At 33.3% G+C, this 26,858-nt stretch overlaps 1 protein-coding gene across 1 annotated transcript; it reads left to right on the forward strand.

Annotated features, from left to right (window-relative positions):
* Window positions 1–24,632: 24,632 nt before the first annotated feature.
* Window positions 24,633–26,169, forward strand: LOC131037214 (cationic peroxidase 1-like). The gene is made up of 4 exons (XM_057969283.2): window positions 24,633–24,845; window positions 24,943–25,134; window positions 25,334–25,499; window positions 25,596–26,169. The coding sequence occupies exons 1-4, from the start codon at window positions 24,633–24,635 to the stop codon at window positions 25,979–25,981; spliced, it is 957 nt and encodes a 318-aa protein (XP_057825266.2). The 3' UTR covers window positions 25,982–26,169.
* Window positions 26,170–26,858: the final 689 nt, after the last annotated feature.

Here is a 26,858-nt window from a genome sequence, read left to right on the forward strand (position 1 = left end):
CCTGCCCTCATCTCCAGTCCTGGGTCCTGGAACACTCATCTCAGGGCCTCCCTATCTCCATCTCGATCATATGAGATCAACTCCCCATCAATCGGTATCCGCAGAATCCTATATACATCCTCAAGGGTGACTGTCATCTCCCCCATCGGCAAATGAAACATACAAGTCTCGGAGTGCCACCTCTCCGCCAGTGCAGTCAACAGTCCCATGTTCACCCAAAACTCAGGCACATACAACACATGTCTCAATCCCATAGCCTCAATCGTAGCTCGCTCCTCGGCTGTCAGCTTAGGTCGCAACCTCTGAGTCGATGAGAATCTCTCTCGTGACTCCAACATAGGCAAATACTCCTGCAGTCAAGCAAATCAATCATGTCAGTCATCATGGCATTCCCTATTTATCACAAAATGCTACTTTTTATCTAAATGCATATGGCATTCTATCCTAGTGACACTCACTGTTCATCACAAAGTGTTGCTTCTATCCTAGTGACACTCACTGTCCATCACAAAGTGTTGCTTCTATCCTAGTGGTACTCCCTGTTCATCACAAAGTACTACGTGTTTGGCACTCACTGTTCATCACAAAGTGTTGCTCACATTTGCACTCCCTGTTCATCACAAAGTGCTGCTCTTTTTAGTACTCCTTATTCATCACAGAGTACTCTATCTTGGTACTCACTGTTCATCACAAAGTGTCTTGATCTATCCTAGTCTTCCCTAGAGGACCTGCTTGAGTGTATCCTCTCAGCAGCTTATCCAATCGACAGCGTATGTTCATCACAGAACTACCGATTTGACCTAGAAGACACAAATTCACATTTTTTGACACAAACACGCTTTCCTGACATAAACGCGCTTGAAGACTGCACAGACGCACCTGAAAAACATAGACGCGCCTGCAAAACATAGACTTGCCTATGCCCTGCACAGACGCACCTGGGTGACATAAACATGCCTTCTTGGCATAGACGCGCCTAAGCATCACAAATGCGGCCGCATTTGGCACAAATTCGGTTTCCATCACAGACGAGCCTGGCACAAACACAGATGCACCTCGCGAGCATAGACGCGTCTAGCACCAACGCAGATGCACCTCGACGTTTTTGGACATTTTTGGACCCTATTCTAAGCGCATTTATTGCCCTATCTACCATGCATTAATGACAACAATAAATGCATCAAAGTACGAGGAGGTTTGGTGGTACTTACCGGCTCTCCTGCCTCTGCTGGCCTCTAGAATCAACGAACGCAGTCGAATCTATGAACAAAGGCCATCGCTGCTGACTACTGCTGCTCTATTTTCGCTCTGCACTTTGCTCTCGTGGATGTGTAGATGACAATGAGGATGTATTTTCCCCCGTGGTCTATCTTATAGACTACCCTAGCCCTAGCCCTCACCTCCTGAGTCAGTCTTCGTTATCCCGTGACTTTGTCACTTTATCCGGTCAATCCATTCTAGCCTTTCTTTCTTATCGAGAGATTGTCTGCGATCTTTTCAGACATTTTCATCCAATCTCTCGATGGGGCATATCATTCCCATCTTGGGGCAACTTTGTATCAGTTCATCTTATCTTCTTTGAAACAACGCGACAAGCCGCATTGTCTCAAAGAGGGGCAAAATGTAGACACCTAAAATTGTCATGTCTAATTAAATAAATATTTTATTTATTTAATTATCTAATCTTAATTCCTCTATTAATTAAATAAATCTTTATTTATTTAATTAATTCATTTATCCTCTTCTAGCCTTATTTCTCATTTAAATAAATACATTTATTTATTTAAATTATCCTTTTCCTAAACTAAATAAATATCTTATTTATTTAATTGATCCCACTTCTTCTATTAATTAAATAAATCTTTATTTATTTAATTAATTCGTTTATCCTCTTCTAGCCTTATTTCTCATTTAAATAAATACATTTATTTATTTAAATTATCTTTTTCCTAAATTAAATAAATATCTTATTTATTTAATTGATCCCACTTCTTCTATTAATTAAATAAATCTTTATTTATTTAATTAATTCATTAACCTTTTCTACCCATGACACATGTCATTCATCTCTTAATTCATATACTACCTACCCCTTTCATTATTTTATTATTTCTTTTACCTACCCTCTAATCATAGCCGACCTCCTTTTACACCTCTCAATCTTATCCCTCCATTTCATATAGTGTCTTCTATATAAGGAGATGCTTCCTTCATTATCAAACCCTAATCAATCATTCTAATCATCTTAAAGACTTGACTACACTACGATCCTACTTGCAACCACATTTTGTTCTTTGTTGAGCTCTTGTGCACACATAAAATCTGAGAGCAAATATATCAAGCAAGATCAATGGAGATAGGAAGAATGGAGATCCAAACCCTATTGGATATGTGATGGTATAATCTTTGTGATTTCATTTGATTTACATTGTCTTAGGTAATCTTCATATATTATGGTGGATCTTTGTTGTTGTTAGGCTAGGGTTTTTGTGGTTGAATTCATTTAGCCTTTCAATATCGTTATTGTTGTTATCCATTTTCACCATATCCAGTTACTGTTATACATGCAATATGTATGGGCATAGATTAGTTGAATGCAAGTATGGAGCAAACAGCCCAACACCTCATATGAGTACAAGACATGTTGGTGATTGGAGAAGAAATTATGATAACCAGAGAAACATGAATTGGCAAAAACCCTGTGGTAACCGGTCTAGTCCCTATGAGATGGAGAAAGTAACTAATGTGTTTTGCACAATTTGCAATAACTATGGACATGTGGCTATGAACTGCAGAAGAAGAATAGGAAGAGGCAATGCAGGACCTTGGAGAGCATCTGGAATAGCTTGTTATCATTGTCATAAACTGGGATACATTGCTAAGTTTTATAGAAAGCAAAAGAACCAACCGATAAGTCACTCTGCAGATCTGAAAGGGAAGAAGACAGTAGATGTTGAAGAAACCAGAGCTGAGATGAATAGGATCTAGAAAAAGAAAAGTGAGGATAAGCCATCAGAAGAACCAAATACTTCACCTGGTGTGGAGAAACCTACACTAGCAAACTGAGCTTCTCAACAAGCTTAGGGGGAGAATATCGGTAAATCCATTTTCGGACCCCTTGAAGAAAGTATGATTAGTAAATTTTGCATTTTGAGTTGAAATATAAGAATTTTGATATTGTTATCAATCGATTTCTAAGGATTATCAATCAGTTAGTATACCTATCAGTAAAGGCAAGAATGTCAAGTGGTACTAAATAGGGTTTTTCACCCTATCGGTAGTGCAATAAATGCAGTAGGTGAAGTAAATAAAAAGCATTTTTGCTAAGTCATTTTTACCTTATTGCATTCGAAGAGCATTTTGTGAGCACTTTCAGAGCAAAATAGAGCATTCCCAACAGATTGTGAACAGATTTGAATGGATTGAGAAGCTCGATCGGATTTAAAGCAAAGCAAAGTGAATCTAGTGTGCAAGCAAGAGAGCAACCGAAAACCCTAGCAGCACGAAGGAAACAAGGTATTTGGTAAATCTCCTCTCTTGAATCAAAGTTGTTTGGAATGGCATCATCATCTACAGCATCAAAGAGTATTTTCATCATTGTTGAAGCCAATGGAGTCGGACAAGATAGAATCATACAATGCATTATCGCAAGTACCCCAATGAGTTTTGGTTTAAGGAGATTTGTCCAGTTATATAGATTGCAAGATTGAAGATTTAGGTTCATTGGAAATCTATTCCCATCTGAAATCTATGTGCAACAAGAATGAAAAGATTAAACCCAAGTATATTAGGGTTTATGAGAAAGGTTTTCACAATGCAGTTTATTTTCTTGAGGAATTTGAGGAAAAGCACATCAGAATCATCCTTAGCCGTTTTCATGGAGGAAACATGTATTTAGACAAGTCACATACTATTACCAAGGAGGTCATTCATGTTGTGACTGGATTGTGCCAAATCAGTGAAGTTCCCAAGTTGAGGAAAATTTCGCAGAGTATTGTTATGCAACTGACAAAGACCACTTGTGATGCTCATGCAACGCCTATCAATAACACTGAAGATGAAGGAGTAAAATATGCTACAATGGTTATCGGTTATAGGATATTTCATTCTAGCTGAATGAATAGTCTACCATCGGATGTCGTACATGCTGCCTACAGGATGATCAAGGAAAAAGCAAATTATGATATGTGTGAGGCAATGCAGAGTCAGTTAATGTTGAATCTGGAATCAATTAAGAAGGAAAATAATCAAAAGTTCAAGTTTGGACAACTTTTGATCAGTTTGTTTTTCTATTTTTAGGACTTTATTCCTGGTATTAGAGATATCCAATGGTGAAATGATACACCTGTTTCTGCTCAAATTAAAAATTGTATAAAGGCTTTTAAGAATTTACATTTCCAATTGTTATAAACAATTATTTCAATGAATTTCAGAAGAAAATGAGTATGAGAATGAGGTTATCAAATGAAGTGGTCAAACATTTTGAAAATGACATTTGTTTTCACAGTAACCACTGATTTCTGTCTAATGGAGGCTGTAGAACCTAGAGAAGAAGAGATGGAGCAAATGAGTTATGAATTCAATTATGACTTATTGATCGATTATGCCAACAATTTCCTGGCATCACCTAAGGACACCAAGAAGAAGAGACTGGGTACATATCAAGAAAGAATTGCACAAGCAAAGCCCAGTGATGTGAAGGAGAAAAAGATGAAAGATGATCAAGCAGTTTCAGTGTCAACCAGTACAAGAGTAATAAGGAGCGCTCAAACCAAGAAGGAACCGGAACCAAAAGTGTATGAAAAGAAGTCGATTTCCACTAGGAAAAGAGGCAGACATCTTATCTTACAAGAATAATACAAGGAAACAGAGTCCAAGGAAGATAAGAAGAAGTTGAAGGAAACTGGTAGGAAACCTAAACCAGTAAGGGAAATCCCTAAACAAAATATTCCTATTGATATTGCATCTTTCAAGCCTATGAGTCATTTTGAGAGGACTATGAAAACTTTAAAAAGAAAACAATTTGATGATGTAAAGGATTATTTTGATTCTTTTGATGATATTCAGAAATAAGAAGTGGTACAAGAGGTAATAAATTACCTATGTCAATATAACTGATTACCGCATGAAATTCAAAAGGAAATTTCTGATTCTTTGAATTTAATTTGGAAAATAAATGGAAGTTGATCATAGATCAAGATCAAGAGATTATAGACATAATTTTTGTTCAATACTTTCCTAAATTGCCTCATGAAGAGTTATTAGAAATGCTTTCTAAACATCAGGGATAATTTCATTCAAGAGCAAGAAGACTCAGATTGTTGGAAGGAAGAATTCAGGTAGTAGAAGATGATACTCTTCAAGATGCCAAAAATATTATGAGAATGAATGAACAACTAAATAATTATCACAATAAACTTGGTTAGACTGAAACCAGAGTTCCACCGGAGCTGGAAACTGAAGAAATACTTCTACCAGATGAAATCTAGACTGACAAGGATAAGAATGACACTAATTTACCACTAGTCATATTTTTTGTTGATGATGCTCAGGCTACTATTAATACAACTGGTACCAATAATGAACCGGATAAGGAACAGGAACCAGGAAAGGGAACATAGGAAGTAAAGGAAGTGGAGAAAGGCCAAGAAAAGGATAAGGAACCAGTAACAACATCTGAAGAATGGGTAAATCAGGAGACAAATAAAGGAGATAAAACTGGTAATGAGGATCAAAATCAAGCTGCAATTGAACCTCGTTCACCTACAAACATTGTCATACCTAATGATGTAGATGAGTTGATGAAGTTGTCATTGGAACTTCAGGCTAAAGAAGAGAAAATGAAGATCAAGAAGGAGAAGGAGGTTCTCCAGACCACAATAGATGTATTGTCAAATCTCCTACCGGATGTTGACATTTTAGGTATTTCAAACCCAATAAAGCAACTTGATATTCTATGTAGATCTATTACTGACCAAGTCAGCACTTTGGAGGAAACAACACAGGTGAATGCTGAGAAAGAATATAGGAAGAAGAAATCAGCAGAGTTGATCAAGTGTATTGACACCAACTGAGCGAGTCTTGTACATAACAGAGATAAAATCTCTATTGTCATGACTAAAGGCCACAAGATTTTGAGCAAAGTATGCCTAAGTGATTTTTTTATGAAGATTTAATAAAATCACAAGAGAAAATTGAAGCAGAACTTAAAGGTTACCTAGAATCTTTTAATCTTCCTTACGATTCATTTATCACTTATGGACAGACTGTTGAGTCATACCAGCACTAGTTAGCAAAGATAGAGATTGAAATAATAAAAAGGTCAAAAACCTTATGGGAGCTTCAAATGGTTTTATTGCCAAAATTACAGATACTGCAAAGGTGATTTCTGCATACTGATGCAATCCTATCCACACTGGAGATGAGCACTCTGGATGCAATGGAGGAACTGGCATTTCAGATAAGGACTCAACTGGAGATTACTGCGATGTTATTGGAGACATGGTCTAATGACCTTATTATTGTGCAAAAAGACTTTAAATCTATATTTGATAAGCTTTCTCAGCTGTAGACATTTCTATTTAACTCCTCTATGTTTTTATTGATGCAAATGTGATTATGATGCTATATCTATTCATGTTTTTGTATACCTTTGTCATTGGTGTCAAAGGGGGATTAATATATGTAAAATTTTGTATGTAATCATCTATGATGTCAAAGGGAGAATCTTATGCTAAGGGGGAGTCTTTAGAGTCTACAGTTTTGTAAGCACACTTAATTGCCAAAATTTTCTCTAAGTGTTGCCATCAATGCCAAAGGGGGAGAATGTTGGCTTGATGATGATTTTTTTATTTGATGACTTCATGTGTTGTCATTGATGGCACATCTATTTTTATTATCATAGTCATCTTAGTTATGATAAACTGGTATATTTGAGTTAGTGTGTTGTTAATTGGTATTATATGTATAATAGAAGTCTAACCAGTGTGAAGATGTCTAAACCGGTATATGTAGATAAGTCAATCAATTTTGATCAGTTCTAGAGTTACCAAATTTGAGATGCAGTAGATAAAGTCAAGGAGGAGTGTGGAGACAATCACCTGGTATGAATTCAAAGTAAATCAGTCTGTGAGTTAATATTTTATTTGATATGGTCAACACTAAACTGGTATCGGTGTTCTAACCGGTTTTCCCAGTTTGTGTGATGGGTTATCACTGAGTGTGATGTGTTACCATCGACCGACACTATGGTGGTGATTTGTGTCATGTTAAGCAAGTTTTTTTGATTCATTGAACCTAGGAAATTGTGTCAAGGTTCAGGAGCTGACATGAAATTTAATATCTATAAAAAGACATTATGATGAGTTATTTCATATAGAAGATACAAGTTATGATATGAGTTGAAGTAGATGTGATTTGTTGAAGAATTTGCAGAGTATGTTGGTGATACAGTAATGTATGCGCATAAAAGGATCTAAACCAGCAGAAGGTGCTATTCTTAGATCAATCCAACTGTTGTTCTCTAGCCACTATAGCAGTAAAATCCCTTAACCGAGTAAGCTCTAACAAGCTTCGTTGTATAAATCCTCTAACAAGGTGATTCATTAACTTGGAACTAAATCCTCCACTAAGGTTAACTTTAACTAGGTATATCTCCTAACAGGGCTTGACATCTCTAATAGGATATGCTCCTAACAGAGCATTTTGTAGACCTTAACCGGGCAGTTATCTATTTTGCAGATAGTTAACTTGTGAGTTCCATCTCATCGTGGTTTTTCCTAGTTGGGTTTTCCACATATAAATCTTTTTGTTATGGTGAATGTTTTGCTTGTGTTGAATACTTTTATAACACTTTGGATTATATGCAAAGTCATTGGTAAATTCGTTAAATATTTTTATCGATCTGCAATTAAAGTGTTACTATTTTTGCTTTCACTAATTCACCCCCCCCCCCCCCCCCCACCTCTCAGTGCTTTATAAGTTTATCAGTAAGATAGTAATCCCTCATGTTAGAAGGTTTTTTATAAGTGAGCCCAATTTTCAGTTGAACTTATGCTACCAAATTGGTGCTAGAAGAGCTCTAGCTATCAACTTTGGATAGGCATTTTATGATTAGGGTCTATTCAAGCACAACATCCTTTTTGACTTTAGATTGTACATTCTTATGACTGTCTTTATATGTTGTGAGACCCACTTGGTTAATTTTCCTTGAGCCCTATTCTAGGCCCTCCCTTCTTTACTATTCTTAGAGTTTTAGAGAGTCTCAAAATAACCAATACAAATTGTAGTATCATAAAATTATGTTCCTAGTAATTTACAACTGCATTAGGGTCCTCACGCATGCGAACTTGAATCCTCTAGCCTGATCGAAGACCAGAGATTGCTCGGCTTGTGAAAATTGCTTCTTCCTTGGCCTTTGTATCACTTTATCCACACTCTGCCCTAGAGACAGGGGTAGGACAGGGGCGTGGCACCCCTGACCCCCCTTGGATAGGGGTGTGGCACCCTTTTCCTCCCAGGATAGGGGCATGGTGCCCCTGTCCCTGCCCTATTTTGGGATAGGACCTTTCTAGTGCAAGAATTGTGGGTTGTGCAGTGAGCAGGAAATCTCCCCAATGTTGGCCCATGATGAAATTCAAATCCTTCAAACATGTATTTAAGGGGCATTTTTCCTCTCATTTTCATAAGTGAAATAAGTGGGATAGGTCAAAGTTGGATATGTTCAAGCGATCAAGCATTCAAGCATTCTTTTTTAGCATTGAGCATTCTCAAGTCTCCCTTCAACACTAGGTGTTGCATTCAAGTCAAGGATTCAATTATTGAAGAGGAGATTGCTTTCAATATTTAATTCCACATAAGAATTTCTATCAGCATTGCTACTACAAACTCCCTTGAGGTGATTTACAATTCACTCTTTCATTTACATCTACTTGCAAGTACTTTCTTTCATTACTTGGTTAATTCCAAAACTGAGGTTTGACCTAAAGGCAAACCCCCAATCCCAACACATTTCCCTCTCTTTTCATTGTGTAGGTTGCAGGTGCACAGTTATACTTTCAGATTCAGGCTTCATTTGTAGAGGCGAAAAACCCCTTTTCCTTTCACTGATTTCTAGGAGGATTGTGTACATTCCTGCCACGGTCCGGAAAAATTTTCATCAAATTTGCAGGCCAACTTCGTCTCAATATTTTACTGCCAAATCCAAGTGCACAACTTCATCCCAATAGATCTCAAGTTATAACCGATTCTTTGTCACTTTTGCACTACATAATTCAATCAATTTCCATTCCAAATCAAACAAAAGGGAATAAGGGGATCATCATAACATCCTTAATTCATTCAGAATTCAATCTATCATCTTTGTGTGGAGATTGGATCTAGTGAATTTCCCCTTATCTTCCTAATGTAATGGTGAAAGTGCTTGAAGGATGATCAATAGTGAAACTCTCATCTCTCTTTGAGGGAAAGGGTTAGTTTTCCTCTTGATCTATCACTCATCATTTTCCCACCATCACACAAATATGTTCTTTTGTTTGATGTATTTTGTTGCCACATTGATCACAAAGACACTTACACCTAGTCACACTTTCAACATTTTAGGCAAAATTAGACAAGCAGACACCATACCTAGGTTTCTGAGTTCCTACATATCTAAGACATAATAGTACATTTTTGTCAAATTCTCTGACATATTTGATATATAGTCTTATTCTTTTATAGGTGGCTTCCTGCATTTTTTTAGGTGTCCTTTTGCATATATGTAGGATATTTTTGCATTTTTTATTAGCAATAGATCTCATTATAGACAATGAGTTATAATTGTAACCTATTATTCTTAGTCCTAGATTTGACATTACCTAGGTTCACTTCAGTCTTGCTACCCTTTGTTTCACACACACATATCAATTCGGAAAAAATTATCCTCATAAGTTAGCACCTTGGCAATCTTGTCAACTGGCATTAGGAAAGCTTTCGTATTACGGTTTCTTAGTTTTCATATTTTAGAGGCCTGTCTTCTATAGTTTGTTGCTCTAACTAGGTTTTCTAAGGTATTGGACTAGTATTTTGGTGCATTGATTCAGGTCTAATATATTTTGTTGTTGTTTTGCAAATTTTTTCCTTTCGATGTTTCTGTCACCTGTTCCTACATTTCTACTTTACAGAGCTACATTTTGGTAGTATTCTATTACATTTTTGTCAGGATCTTGTTGTGTTTCTGGCCGCTATTCCCATATTTTTTCTTTGGATAAGTTTTAGTAGGTCTTGAGTCCTTAGATTTTTTTAGCTCCAAGATTCATAGGTTTTTTGATCTATCATTCCAGTCATTACTCCATTATCTAGTCAACCATAGAGTCCCTCTTCCATCTTCTTAGTCATATCAAATCTTCTCAAAATCAACCCATCGTTTCAACCTCAAAAGTTGTTTTTGTCCCCTTGATCTTACATCAACCTTGACATCATTAGGTGGCCCTTTCACTTAGGATTTATCATCCTTTGGTAGGAAACTATTTTAGTTTTTTGAGTTGGATCGACTTACCTTGTAGTTAATCATCTTATTATGAGTAACATCCTCTTAATTCATCAACTTATTTCTATACATCATAGTCTTAATCTAATCTTTTCATCATTTGAATCCCATCATAAGATCTTAGAAAGAAAACTTTTTCCCCTTTCATCCTTCTTAATCTAGGTCATCAGCCTAAGTCTAGTCTAGTGACCCTTTTTTCTCTCCTTTTTCATCCTTTCATATCCTTGCTTAGGTCAAACCCTATTTTTATGGTTGACTCTAGAGCCCAAAAGCATAGACAAGAAGCTCAAAAATCTAAAAACATGGAGATATCAACAATGATGATGAGATTTTCAACCAAGGACCCCTTAGAAGTTGAGTGTACACCTATGATGATGATGAAACCCTTATTTAGGGAGAAACCTAATACCACATGGATAATCCTAATTTCAATAAGGTGCTTAACACCATGTTAAAAACCAAGACCCACATCACTATTTCCTAATGCTTGCACAACATGGTGCCAAATTGCCTCCTAATTTTGACATGTCTCAACTCAAGTATACCAACAATAGTAATTCTAGTCATAGTGGACAAGTATTTAGAGAAATTTATTTACTTTTAAGCCACTTTAATGTCCATATACTATCACTCATGATTTTTAACCCTTCTTTAACTTGCCTCTCTTTTTTCCCTAATGCTCTCTCCTTTTCCTTTTCGTACAAAAAGAACCTTCTTTTTTTTGTTTCTCTTTTAATCTACCTCTGCATATATAGATTGATAGTTCAATTTTTCCTTGGAGATCTCTTAAAAAATACCAATTATTTCTTTTTATTTCTTGATTGAAATTTATTTGATCTATCATGGATGATAAATCCATTATTAACACTACCACCCCAAAAACTCTCGATGATCTACACAACTACCCAAAAATATCCTCAATAGAAAGTGTTTAAACACATTATTATAAATAGCAACCACCTTATAAAATATCACTTATAACCAAAAAGAATATATTTTAATTGCAAAAGCATAATGGTATGAGACTAGGTTGTCCCCAAAATAAGAAAAAAATGACTTGACTCAACCTGAAGGCCAAAAACCATAGAGAAAAAATACACTTATTGAAAATAAGATAATAACTTGGAACAAAATAATTTTTTGCTAAGAATTTTACTTAAAATCTAACATCTACATGTAACTAAGGAAGACATGTAATCTAAATAATGAATTATTTCATAAAATATTTGACCAGTCCCATAGGACAAGATGGGTGTCCTTTATTTTTGTCTCTAAGTTAGGAACAATTAAATTAATCTTGTTGTTGAAATTAAAGTTAGTAAATTTTCCTTAGTTTTTTAGCTAAAGATTATAGGTGTTGTTGAAAGGAATCACCTTATTACTAGAGGTACACTGGCTTATTGTTGACGTGACTTAAACTAATGCTACAAAAAAATATAACCATGTTTTATTTTTCTTTCAAATTCAACTAGATTATTTCAAATCCTTAGAATCATTTGAGTATACCTCAAAAACATACATAAAAATTCAAATATTCTTGGGCCACATTTATCCTACTTTTGGTTATCTACAAGATTATTCATGAACCTGGATGTTCCTACGCCATTTTGTAACTTTTCTAGTATAGCTAAACAAAAATATTCACATGCAATGTAACCCCATCTTGATATGACTAAATTGAAAAAGGTTTAGAAACCTTGATTGTTAAAGTATGGTTGAGAGTTTGTTAGATTATTAGAACTAATTTCATTTTCATGAGAATTATGTGTTAGGTAATGTAATGGTGAAAAATCAAGGATTCCACCATACAAGGAAGAAACTGCTAATTTTATGGTTTAAAAACCATTACATTCAAAGGAGGGATCCAATCCAATAGATCTAGTCACAAACCAGCAAGGATTAGGACTGAGAATTCTGATTGGATTGGGGATTTTTTATGATGTGAATTAATAAACCCTCTTTTGTAAGTTGAATTGTTGACATTAGGGTAAAAGTGCTAGAAAATGAAGATAAAAATGCGAAAATAGTAAGCTACAGTCATTAGATTAAGCCATGAACTTGGATCTAAGCAATGTAAGCAGATTCGGACCTATTCCCAGAAAGAGATCCTAAAATGTTGGGATCATAGTGCTCGTCACCTTGGTCCTCGGAACTTTTTGCACTCCAATGGAGGATCGATTTGTCGCTATAAATAACGCTTATTCTAAAGATCATGGATTTGTACCTTTTTCCTACACACTTTTGAAGGAGAAATAGGCTGGGAATAGGGGCTTGCCTAAGTCAAGCCCCAGTTTAGAAATTAACCTTGAATGAAATGTTGCAAATACTAAAATAAATGATGGAAAGTACCACAAATCTGCAATGATTTATAATGATGGTTTGCTTCTTGAATGTAACCACATATGTTGTATGAAATGGCATGAACATGATAAAACCCTAATCACAGACACATGCTTGCATATGAATGATTTAATGTTGCTCCTCAATGGATAAATGGAGAAGATGCAGCCTTGAAGATCTCTCGAAATGCTTGGTGATGAATGATTCAATGCTTGAATGATAGATTTCTTGAATAAAGTTGATAGAACACCTTATGACTCTCATGTTATTGGAACTAAGAGGGATGGACCTTCTTTTATACTTTCCCATTGAAAAACATCTTAATTTTCCGACATAGGCCGACACGGAAATCATATTCCCACCAAGTCATTGTGACCATTAAGAGGGACCAAATTAAGGTCCTTTTTTAAAGGATGAAGACACCGTGCCCAAGTCTTATTAAGGACCATGGTACCACACCCTAGTCCTACCCCATTTAAGGGCCAGAACAAGGAGGCTATATTTGAATGCTATGAGCATAATTAGGTCGTAGTCCAGATTTGGGACATGAACACTGAGATGAGGGCCCAAATGTGGACCAAATTGTAAGCTCGAGTACAATTTAGGATGCTACAGGTAAATAGAATATAAATAATTTTTTATTCTAGTAGCATTAGAGAAAAATAGATTTTGGAATTGAATCATAAAATTTATGTGTTCAGTAACATGGAAATACCTTCCATTAGTAATTAAAAGATTATGATTTATTTATTGATGATTACTATTTTATATATATATATAGATTTAATTTTTAAAATAAATATTTTTTTTTTTATTTGAATAATTGTAAGGTTCATCTAGGAAAAGAAAATTATTGAGGTTTGACAATATATTCATAAAAATTTCTTTAGGGACTTGTTGATTATTTTTACATAGATAATTATTAAAGTGACAAATAAAACTACTCTAGATATAAGAACACAATAATAATTCGTCATGTCATCTATCATGATTCTTCCTCATGAAATTATATATCAATCATCATTAATCCTCTTATCCATTTAATGTTAGTCATTAAAACCATCTACATGGATTGAAATCTTGATTTCTCTCCTCTTATCTTCTATCATCAATCTTCCCCATTTCTCCACATGTGTGAGAATACTAACTCATCCTTCTCTTTGATCACACATTTATGAGAATTCTAACTTTGAGGCATGCTAATCCTCCATATCACCAATTGACGCAAATTTGGTGACAGGACAAGAAACATAATTTGAGTTAAACTAATTAAAGAGATTATTTTTAGAGTTCTTAATTATAAAATCTTAAGAAAAAAAATAGACATCTCTAATGTGCCACAATCTATGATTGTATTGAAGTTTGTGACTTTTAGGCTCTTAAGTTTTGTGAGAGATATCATCAAACTAATCTAGCCAATATGTTTTGGGAGACCTTGATAGAAAAATTAGGCATGTATTATAGCCCATACTCATGAAATCATACACATTGTTGGCACTATTATTCTAAGGTCATGGGGCTCATATAGTATTTATTAGATAAAATATAGATCCATGTTGCAAATTAAAAATTAGGCACATATATTATTAATTGCTCAAGTATGTATTAGATAAAATTTAGATTCATGTTGATTTAAATCTATTATATAGTAGCCATAGTTGAAGATATTGGTTTGCATTATAATTGAAAATATAAATCTCATACTAATTTTTCTTTAAATTAGCTTGGGCCTATGCATTCTCCTACATGTGTCTCTTTTGTTTCATCTTTCCTTTAGGATTATGGTGATAATGATATATACATGTTTTAAACTCACTTAGAAAGTTATTATGTATTCTTCTATATTGTTGAATGCACCATGGGACTGAGAGGGACGGGGTGGGGGGTGAATCAATCTAGACCTCAAAATACTCTACTTCCAGTCTTTTAAAATTTAAACCACGATTAGATTATTATTTCAATTATGAAATATGAAATCACAAAGCATAATAATCACATGAACACTAGATTTACATTGAAAATGCTAAACAGGGAAAAAATATGGTGAGAATCACACTCACAATATTAATAATTGATTATAATGTTTAGGCTCAAGTCTAATGATCTCACTACCCCTAAATGGAATTGGAAGACCAAGATGCATAACCTCAAGGAAAGATACAAAGGACTACACAAGCTACCAAAAGGAACACACCTTATTTTGGTAGGTGCAGTAGATCAAAGAATTGAAATGAAGATCGCCTGATCATGAAATTATCCTTGTACCATTGTGTCAAGTGACCAATATCATGGAAAACAAATTTGACATCAATCACTATCTCAAAGCTCTTCACAAACTGTCTTTTGCACTTTTGCTACAGCAAATTTGATTGTGCATCACTCACATCCACTTCACATAAATTCACACACATCCCATACACAACTCATACATCTACACATCAATATATACAAGATCATTCCTTTAAAATATCAACTAGGTTGGCCATTTACAAAATATACTGTATTACAAAAATTAGAGTATCTGGACCAAAAATATAGAATCTGGTCCACTCCACAAGATAGAGAAGGCCCAAACACATCACAAAAAATATTTCCTAGAAATGATTCCAATGAACTTCACATGCTAACACATCAGCCAAAGTTGGCATCAAATGAAATGTGTAGATAAATAATAAAGCATGCCAATTAGTCAACCCAAAAATATCCTTTAATACAAAGTACATAATGCAGATTTGCACATGCCATGGTGAGACCCATATCAATATCCAAACTAAATCTCCAATTTATTTCTATATTAAAAAGGCATGATACAGATAAGATGCACCACCTTAATTAGCTGGAAACCAAACCAGATGACAACACTAAACACATAACAACATAACTCCACTTGTCAATCAAACTAGCACTAGAAAACTGAACTAGAACATTGGAAAAACCAAATGAACATATCCTCCAAGATGTAACACTTAAACCAACCCATTGGAGAATCACCAAACATTCTCCAAATCAGTATTGATAGATTTTTCATTGTCAAAAACAACAACAACTAACTCTACCATTTGAGCAACAGAGGACCTGTAAACCTGATAGTGAAACATACATAGATCATAAACATTATATCTAGAACCACACTCCATAATATTCACAAATTAGAGGAGTGTAAAGTATTCTTTCATACATATAAATATTGTTTTTTGAATATTGAAACTTCCACAACACTAGCCTTCCAGAAACACCTCAAACTTGTTTAACAATATCAACAAGCCATACAACAACATCTAAACAATCATTTCCAGACCATATACAATATTTACACAACACATAGTGACATCAATGACAACACAACTCAACATAACTCCAATTTCCAACATATAAATCTTTGGTTGAATGGTCTATTCACATTTTTTAAGTTTGATAAAATTATGATTATTTTTAGCATGGATAAAGAAAAATATATTTTACTTAAGTTCATATTACGAGTAGCCCCTTTTTACTCATGTATGAAGTTACCTTATTATTTTAAATACATATTAAATTTTTGAATTATTATTTGAGCTCATTCTCTAATTTTTGTACCACTTTTAAGCATTATACTTGTATATTAATTTTTGAATTGTTATAATGAAATTAAATATTATAAATTATAAGTACTAACACAAAGGGATCCCTTAAGACACATGAATGGATTTTTGACATGGCTCAAGGAAGCAGTTTAAAAGTAGGTAAATGTTAGTGTATTTATTTTATTTATTTCATTTAATTACACTTAGGCTTATTAAGCCTACTTAGTCATACATTTACGCTCGACACTTGTCCATGCAAGATGTCAAGTTGGCTAGGAGTTGTTAAAGAGGTGTCGACTCATTTTCAACACCTCATGCTACCTTCGTGGTAAGCAACATGCCACCACTCATTGAGTGTTGTGTTTGACTTCTGATTCGAACCAATCACTCTAACTATATGTACAATGGTCGACTATGCTTAATTTAATGAAATCTTGTGCTTATTCTAAATCTCATTTGTTCTTGGATTATTATAGTAAATAGTAGAGAAAATTATTTATTAAAGTAGCAATTCTCTTTTGATGGCTTGCCTTTGAATTTCACCATAGTTGATGCCTTATTTAATAATGAGGTATAATTTTAAATAAATAATGGGTTTGTCACTGACTACATTGTTGGAAAAATAGAATAGAGGTACAACAACATTCAAGATTTAATATAATTGGTCATAAAATGAATGTGGAGCATATGTCGACTAAGTTTGGTTAGATTAATCAAATTTTATAAAGGAAATATTTTGAATTGTATGTATATGTATAGGATATTATAATTGTGTAAGATGTAAGATATGATAGATGTAAGATGTAATATGAAAAAGATAAAAGAGTAAAAAATATTATATTTGAGTAGAAGATATTATATTTGTAGTTATTTACAATTACATATAATTATAGTGTTGTAAATTGTAACATTGTATAATTCATACCTCATTCTTGTGCCCCTACTTTAGCATGTCCTATCATATTTCTCCCTTAGGTCTATTTTGGCCCTTTTTAAGCTCACATCTAATGTCACTTGGCTGCATGGTTGAGTGGACCCCATCCTAAGACTATACCATCGTGATTGCCTACTTGTTTTCCATATTTTGGGAGAACAAGGGTTCTTAGGGAACCCTTGTCTAGATAAGGGCATCCTATGTGCCATGATTCTCCTTAAACAAGCCCTATTTCAAATAGTTTAGGGCACTTTACCCCCCTTGATGAGTTTTGGTCCCCATGCTTCAATGTGATTGTTGGAGGTTAGCCTAATTGGTAAATTACCTAGGGATCCCTATTTAAAGGCATCCTATCAATTCATTTTCACCTAGAAATGATAGATCACTTTTATATGATAGCATTCACGCACCCACATTAAGCAATATAAAGAATTCTCAAGAATTCAAGGAAACTTTTCATATAACCATATTATTCAATCATCATGGAGCAAATCACATCAATCCTCATACAAGAATGTGTTCATGTTTGATTTTTTTATGTGTTTTTATGTTATTGCATCAACTTTTCTGATCACATTTAAAGAGCATTGCATCATCAATTTTAATCAACCATTGTAGATCTGAGCCATATCATTCAAAATATAAATTTCCTATTTTAGTTCAATTCAAGTTTAATTCCTAGACTAGGGTTTGACCTAAGAAAACCCCCATCAGCAACCCTATTTCTTTATTTCTATGTGTATGAAATTATCTCAAGAGTTGTGAGCAAGTAATTCAACAGAGTAGAGAATGACAATCAAACTCAACTTTTGAAGGTGAAAAGTGGAGGACTAGGATACTAGATCTCCCTTGATCCCAATAATTTTTTATGATCTTCTAATAGTGGATTCTATGCATCATCTTGATCTAAAAAAACATCAAGTTTGTCTACCCCCATATTTGGAAAACTAGGACAATCTGCCTCTAGTCCCGATAATTCTATTAAAACTTTTTGTTATAGTTTCTAATCTATTTTCCATTCTCAAATCTAATTTTACAGCTCTTGTTGATATCAGGAACACTATGTTACTATTATTTTATGCCAATTCTCATTGTTTGTCCTAGATCTAGCATTACAATTTAACTCTAATACAAATTCAATTTAAAATCTAACAAGGAGGATTAATTTAATCTTTATCTAGTCCTTTTAGGATTGGATCAATCAAATTAAATTCCTTCCTTAATGTAAGGTTGGTCCCTAGTGAATTTAGTGGCGGTCCCTAGTGAATTTAGTGGCCTTATCAATCCAAGTGGTAAACCCCTAATTACACCACCTCACAATAAAGTATTTTGTTCTTTTACCTCTTTCTTATTATTTCTTATTTCTATAACCTTAATGATTTTTTAAATTTATTAATTAACTAAAAATAATTATAAGAAGTTTGGATGCGTTTGTGAAAATACGTGTGAAGAACCATATTTGAATGCATTTACTTCTAAGAAGTTTGGTGACCAATATTTCTAAAAAAAAATCATATAAATCCATGAATATTTTTATAGACAAGGATTAAAAATGAATAACAAAGCCATGGATTATTTTATTTAGTGCTTATCTACATTTGGAAATAATATTGAAATAATAATTTAAGACAATTAATAATATTGAAGTGTTGCAAAAGCATTAGCAAAATACACATGTGAGTGCATTAAACTATGAATTAATATATAAAGAAACTTAGGTACATAATACCACACACTTTTCTCTACTTATTTTGTACTCACTTTATCCTTGATTTTAAATATATTGTTAAATAATTAACTTCATAGATTCTTGATTCTAGCACACATTTTAACCAAACCTATCAATTTTTCCCCATCTTTATCAATTAAGACACCTATGGTCTATGTCCCTAACTTAGATTTGACCTAGTTCCCCATCTTTGCTAAAATTATAAGTGTGATCATATCTCCTAGATATAATCATAGATACAACTACATCTATTTGTTGGCAACAACAATGCAAGAAAACTGAGAGCAGGGTGAATCAGTTTTCACCTAACTCAACCAAATTAACCTTAACTTCAAATCTGATTAAGAACATCAAGAACAAAGATAAACACCATATCAACAATACACATAATACATGGATTTTTAACGTGGAAAACCCACGGTGGGAACCTATCCACAATATGATGATACTCTGCAGTAGTATGTGTAAATATTACAATGGGGAATGCACATGCATTTAGTCACACTACCTAAAGTTTAAGTTTCTCAAAACAACAAAGGGCTACAACCTTGGAAAGACTCACTTCCTTACAAATATCAAACAACAATCTAGATTACATGAACTGAAAGAATAGCATCTCTAAATATCTAATTACAGTTCTGGTTAAGCACACTACCTTCATTGCAACACTTTAACTGCTCTTCTCCACACTTCTGAAAGATCAATTCACTTTTTCATGCATACAAAACTCTCAAAGAATGCAAACACAATTGCAGACACCCATATTACATGATTACAACACTTATTTATACAAATCATCAACTTTAACCTCAAGGTCGGCTCAACACTGCTCAAAACAACAAAGGGCTACAACCTTGGGAAGACTCACTTCCTTAAAAATATTAAACAACAATCTAGATTACATGAACTGAAAGAATAGCATCTCCAAATATCTGATTATAGTTCTGGTTAAGCACACTACCTTCATTGCAACACTTTAACTACTCTTCTCCACACTTCTGAAAGATCAATTCACTTTTTCACGCATACAAAACTCTCAAAGAATGCAGACACAATTGCAAACACCCATATTACATTATTACAACACTTATTTATACAAATCATCAACTTTAACCTCAAGGTCAGCTCAACGCATAAGACCTAATTACAAAATTATATCACACGGTACAAAAATCAAGATACGGATCAATGCAATATCAGAAAATACATGGAATAGACCCAAATCAAATTCTTGAACATGCAACACCACCGAATATTTCACCAAGATCATTCGCAACACACAAGGACCATCGGGTCGGCCAGAAAGTCGTATAAAATGAAGAATACCATCAGACTAATAAAATCTTCAATAACGTGCACAACGATCAATGCGGACCACCAAAATTCATATAACATTATCTAATAACATCAACGAGCAATGTGAATTCCTCTACAACAACCGCAACAACTCAAATAACTAGAATCATCATTATTTCATCACTGAAACTCAAGAACACCAACAACAAACTAAAATATATGCTTGTGAAGTTTTAAATCATGAACCATTCAAACTGAGGACACACATGAATGTGCCAAACACTCTCCAAAATACACACAACATAAAGAATCAATTATGGAGCAATACAAACCAAAAATCACAACTCTGAATTATAGAATCAATAGAAAAAACAATCATCACACTAGATCACATAACTCGATCAAATCACCTTCCGGAACACTGAAACTCATACTAAATCAACTAGAGATAAGTATCTCAAAACTAATTAATCCACATCAGCATATCTGCAATAAATCACCCAAACCAACTCTCTGTAACACTGAAGCACAAGAAACACAGTAATATATTGACATCAATGACAACAACACATTCCAACAACTCTAATATCCAACACTATCTTGTTTAGATTTTATTTTCATTTCTTTAGCTATCTCTCATCTAAAATTGGATCACTAGTGATTGACTTGCATACAAAATATTTTGAATTGTAACCTAGGGTGGCATATTTAAAGGCAATTATTGGAGGATATGTAAAAAATCATAGATCAACTAGATACTATCTATCATAAAAATAATTAGACAATAGAGAATTTAGATCAAAGTAATCTATGTTAGCAAGAGATATGTTTACATTGATCAAGCATCTTGCATTTAAACCAAATCCAAAATTATAACTTTATTACCAATATAAATATTAAGACGTTCAATAAAAGCATTAATACGATCCACACATGAGTGGATTGGACCATGAGAAAATGGATTAAACCATTCAAGTACATAATACTTCACACTATTTCCTATTTATTTTGTACTAAGATTAGCTTTGTCATTGTGTCATTTTGGTACTTAATTTGATGCATTCTGGTACAAAAGAAAAGTAAACCTATCCATTCTCACCGCAATCAGCCAAATGTAGCTATTTTAGTTTGGATATAGCTCAATTACTACCTATTTCCATACACTAGTTAAAATTACGAGTGTGATTCAATCTTCTAGATAGATTTGCAAATGTATTTGCAATCAAATATAGCCATTGTGGTCTTGACTTACCTTAGTTTCTATCTACTAGATAGAACTTTAGATGCAATTATATTTTGGACCTTTTTCAAATTCATTATCACACTCCCTAAGATGACTCCCATACAAAATTCAATCTTTGTCCATCAGTTTACATGTAAAATATTTTGAATCAGCAAGATGGTAAATTTAATGTTGATCCTTAATGAATTCTTAAACCTTCTAGATCAATCAAAAGAGTATTGTTCAAGCAAGAAATTAAGCATCAAAACATTCAAAATAGAGCACTGCATACTAGAAATAATGATATTTGCATCAAGTATATTGCATTTCAATTAAGGATAATAATTATTGAAGCATTGTACAAAAGCATTAGTAGTCTTTGCCTATGAGTGGATTCAACCATCACATAATAAATTAAGTCAATATAATGAATAATAATTTGCACTTTCTTCAGCTTATTTTGTGCTCACTTAAGCCTTATTGTTATATGTGTCCTTTTAGATAAGTTAATTTAATAGATTCTTGCAACCTTTAACAAATACAACTCCTGTGAATATTGGATAGGCTTGTATTTTTCCTTTTATTTTTCTCTTTTTATCCAATTCTAAAGCTTTCATGTTTATCTTTTATATAATCTATGTAGTGTGTAAAATTATGTGTCTTACTGTTATGCATACTTATAAATGAAGGAAGAGTTTTTCATATTATATCAAAAAATAATTGAATTTTAAGCAGTAGGAAAAAAAATTATTCTATTAAATTTTTATTCATAATTATTTTTTAAATAAAATATTGCATAATTTTTTTACTTTCTGTTAATTCTATAATTTGAATGAATTTATATATACACTATATCTTTTAAACAAACTAACTAAATTCATTTTCCCTACAAAATCTAAATTCAATTCAATTTCTACTTTTTCTCCATTCCAATCAGAATTATGGATCTGATTCTCTCTATACAAACAAAAGAATTGAAAGTCAATTAATTTAATAGATTTCCGAAGGAATAATCCTTCACCATTAAATCTTTCAACTTAAATTACCTTCTAGCTCGAGGTAATAAACATGGTTTTTATAAAATTCTAATTGATTTGAGCTCTCTCCAATTAAAAAAACTAATTTCTGATAAAGAATTAATTGATGTATACTTCGTGCAATGTATTGTTTTGAATTAAGAAAATACTTCAAAATTGAGATTTCTTGGTCAATAAAGGTTGGCTGTTGTGACTTAATAATCATTTGTGCAGCATCATTTTAAGGTGGTTATCAACCGCATATGCACATAAAATCTAGCAAGAGTATACATCAACCACCACTTCCTCTGGTAGGCACCGCTATTTCTATTTTATACTGTTCTCAGACATCAGCTTAAAGAATCCATTGACTTCTCAGTGATTATTTCCATTAAGAATTTTGTCCTCATATGCTGATTTAAATGTCAGCATGTTTAAACAAGCACTTTCCTTTGATATCCATCCAAATTTTCAATGTTAATTGATATGTAATGCCCACTATACCAATAATAATAATAATAATATCGAGTGGATAACGATTGTGATTGCATATTACAGAGACTAAGAGCAAAGTTTGAACATGTCTACGGGCCTTAATTGAGACAATAACACAAAAGTGATATCAAAATCAGCTTTTGTCAATGTAATAATTGAGGTAAAGGCAGACAACTGGTTTGTGCTTATTAGTTATTATTTTAATTTTTATGAAGACATATTGATATAGACTTGTAATGTTGAAGTATCTTTGATGTATTTTATTTTTTTAATTTTGTATTTATTGTATATTATAATGTTTATGTGTACACATTTCTATTTTAATTGATTTATCTATTTGATTCTGATTATTAATCCAATTCTTATCCATAATGCATTCTATTATACAAAAATTTATCTTGGTTGTTTGACCCAAGTCGTGTTAAGATCATCCCTGTAGCTGTGATCTTGATCCACTTAAATGGAAAATCAAAATCAAACATTTAGTTGATTAACCTATCCCACTTTGCATAAATATTTACAATTCAGTGTTATCTTTGTATATAAAAAGACATTCATTTGCACTCATTTTGATAATGGTATAACATCAAAAATACATCAATTGATTATTTGATTATTAAATGGCATTGATTATCACAAAAATAATTAGTCATATTTATATTCAAACCAAGCAAAAACTCTGCCACATCCAATTACACGCATCCTAGTGCATGTGAGTTACCTAGAAATCATGTGCATGTTAGAACTTATTGTCTACCAAGATATTTTTAAATACCACCAGCTTGACAAAGAGAACTTGAGAGCGTGAAAGAGGATATTATTGTCTAGTATTCTACTTTTAAAGAATCTACAAGATCATTTCTAGAGATCTTAGAAATCAAGTTTATAGATATAAATCAAGTTCACAATTATAAACTAAATTAAAAATCAAAAATTGATGTAATGCAAAACAAAAGAAAATATTTCTATTTTGATCTACATACATGATTTTAAATTATTTCTAAAATCTAAAGCATATAAATCCCATCATCTAAAACAAACAACCATTCATCAATAACAAACTTCAACTATTTATCTTCATTTAATACACTATATATATTCCACTCCATATTCTAACTAATAACCACATTTCAACTTTTAAAGTGACAGGGTAGAATTTATAATCAAACAATCCAAAATGCATAATACACCACATTTTAACATCCCATAAAAAGATGATAATTTCACAAATAGGTGACACATAATTCCTGCATTGGTCGTAGACTCTTATTTTGTTTCCGCTGTGGCTCGGGCCCATTGCCCACCTGTCCCATTTGGCAGGATACCCATATTTTGAGCAAAGTCAAGGTCGACAAATAAAAATATTGTTCCCCGCACACTCAATTACTTTCATAGTGCCGATAATTGAGCGCAGATGAACTTCCCCAGTCGTTATAAGAAGCTTATCTCTTCCTACATTCTCCACACCACAATCTGCATTGTTGACGTGCATAGCAAAGCAAATCAACAATGAAGACCACTAGTCTTTTTGCATGTATTACTGCTTTGCTCATCATTCTATGTTTTAGAGCTTCCAATGGACAACTCAGTCCAACATTCTATGCCGAGTCATGTCCCCTTGCATTGACTATAGTTAGAACTGCTGTTCTTCAAGCTGTGCAAAAGGAGAAACGAATGGCTGCATCCTTGCTCCGCCTTCACTTTCATGATTGTTTTGTAAATGTAGGAATCTAATCCCCATGATGTTAGAAATTCACTTCTGTTCTGCAAATTCTAGTATAAGATCTATAAGTAACGTGAGTTTTTTTCTTCTTTAAAGGGATGTGATGGATCCATTCTGTTGGATGATACCTCGACCTTCACTGGAGAAAAGACTGCAGGACCAAATGCGAATTCTGTGAGAGGGTATGAAGTGATAGACACCATTAAAAGCCAGTTAGAAGCTGTTTGCAGTGGAGTTGTGTCTTGTGCAGATATTGTAACTATTGCTGCTCGTGATTCTGTTGTACTTGTAAATGATCTTCCCTTCTTTACCTTCTCTACCATATTATCTTTATCTCCATTTGCTAACGAATATACTTTTGCTTCTTACAAATAGCGTTAACATATTCTTAAGAATGTAAGGGGCTGTAAAATTGCTATTTACATTTTTCTTTGATGGAGCTTGGTCAATATTATTGTGGGCTATCTTTGTATTTTGTGATTTCCAGTTGGGAGGACCATCATGGACAGTACAGTTAGGAAGAAGAGACTCGACAACTGCAAGCTTAAGTGGTGCCAACAGCAATCTACCTTCTCCCTTTTCAGTTTTGAGTACACTTATCTCTGCATTTCAAGCTCAAGGCCTTTCTACTAAGGATATGATTGCTCTTTCAGGTATTTGCAAGCCTTAGAATAAAATTTTTGAGGTTTTAATTTAAAATGTTCATGAGAAAGTACAGTATTTATTTTGATGGTAACCATTTATTTTAGGTGCTCATACGATTGGTCAAGCAAGATGCACCACCTTCAGATCTCGCGTCTTCAATGACACCAATATCGATTCTGCATTTGCCACCTCTGTTCAGGGGAATTGTCCAAGCAATGGTGGTGATGACAATCTCTCACCTTTAGACTCTGTCACTCCCTATTTCTTTGACAATACTTATTACATAAATCTTAGAGGCCAGAAAGGTCTCCTCCACTCTGATCAAGAACTATTTAATGGAGGTTCTGCGGATGCTTTGGTTACAGCTTACAGTACCAATCCAATTACTTTTTTCAGTGATTTTGCAGCAGCTATGGTGAATATGGGGAACATCAGCCCTCTCACAGGCACCAACGGACAAGTTAGAACAAACTGCAGGAAAGCCAACTGAAATATCAAAAATGTGTTCAGTAAAAACGCAACATAAGATCGCAAGATATTGTGTGCATGATTTGAAAGGTTGCCAAAGCTTCCTCTTTTGTAATTTCTACTTCGTCTTATTAATAACGTTGACAAAATAAATGCCAAAACAATGTAATTTAAATCCATGGTTGAAAAAAATCAGCGTAAGAATTTGGAAAGCCCACAATTTCTGTTTTAAAAATTGGAGTAACTCGCTCTTGGAAATTGTCCCGAATATTTATATTCTAAAATATTAAATTGTGAAAAGAAATTTATGTGCGATTAAATATTTTTGTTTCTTCCCAGGGATCGAATCTATTTACAAAACACATACCAGTAATCTATCCTTTTTAAAAATATATTTAATATTCTTTTTATACAATATATACATTCAATTAAGAAAATAATTAAATTAAAAATCAATTATTTACAATTTTTATGATATAAAATTATTATCAATTGTGTTCCCATATGAGTATGGGAAGAATAATTCAAACTTACATTTAGATTAATGTGAGATTCTAGAAAGAAGAGTGGATGATGTTTTGTGGAAGAATGTTCAAAGAAGAAAGAGAGATCTTATAAAAAAAAAGTTATTTCCCACCATATAATACAAATATGTGAAAATATTTAATTTTTAATAATAACACAAAATTACAACATGATCTTTTACAGAGATAGAGAGTAATCCACAAGGATTGTTTAGCAGGTTAATATTACCAAAAGTGATCTACAATTAAGGTTACAAGGTTTAACAAATGATTGGATTAGATAGAAATTTTAAGGTCCATCAAAAGTTAGAAATACTACATACATCGAAAGCAAGGTTAGGCATTTGATCAATAATAAGTGCTTAGTAGCTAAAA

The sequence above is a fragment of the Cryptomeria japonica genome, chromosome 3 (assembly GCF_030272615.1).
Source record: "Cryptomeria japonica chromosome 3, Sugi_1.0, whole genome shotgun sequence".
In the NCBI taxonomy this organism is placed as follows: domain Eukaryota; kingdom Viridiplantae; phylum Streptophyta; class Pinopsida; order Cupressales; family Cupressaceae; genus Cryptomeria; species Cryptomeria japonica.

What these genes read in the sequence shown, in the direction of transcription:
- LOC131037214 (XM_057969283.2), top strand. Translation starts at nt 24,633, where the DNA reads ATGAAGACCACTAGTCTTTTTGCATGTATTACTGCTTTGCTCATCATT. An exon ending in TTCATGATTGTTTTGTAAAT is followed by an intron (nt 24,846 to 24,942) that starts GTAGGAATCTAA and finishes TCTTCTTTAAAG; the next exon opens with GGATGTGATGGATCCATTCT. An exon ending in CTCGTGATTCTGTTGTACTT is followed by an intron (nt 25,135 to 25,333) that starts GTAAATGATCTT and finishes TGTGATTTCCAG; the next exon opens with TTGGGAGGACCATCATGGAC.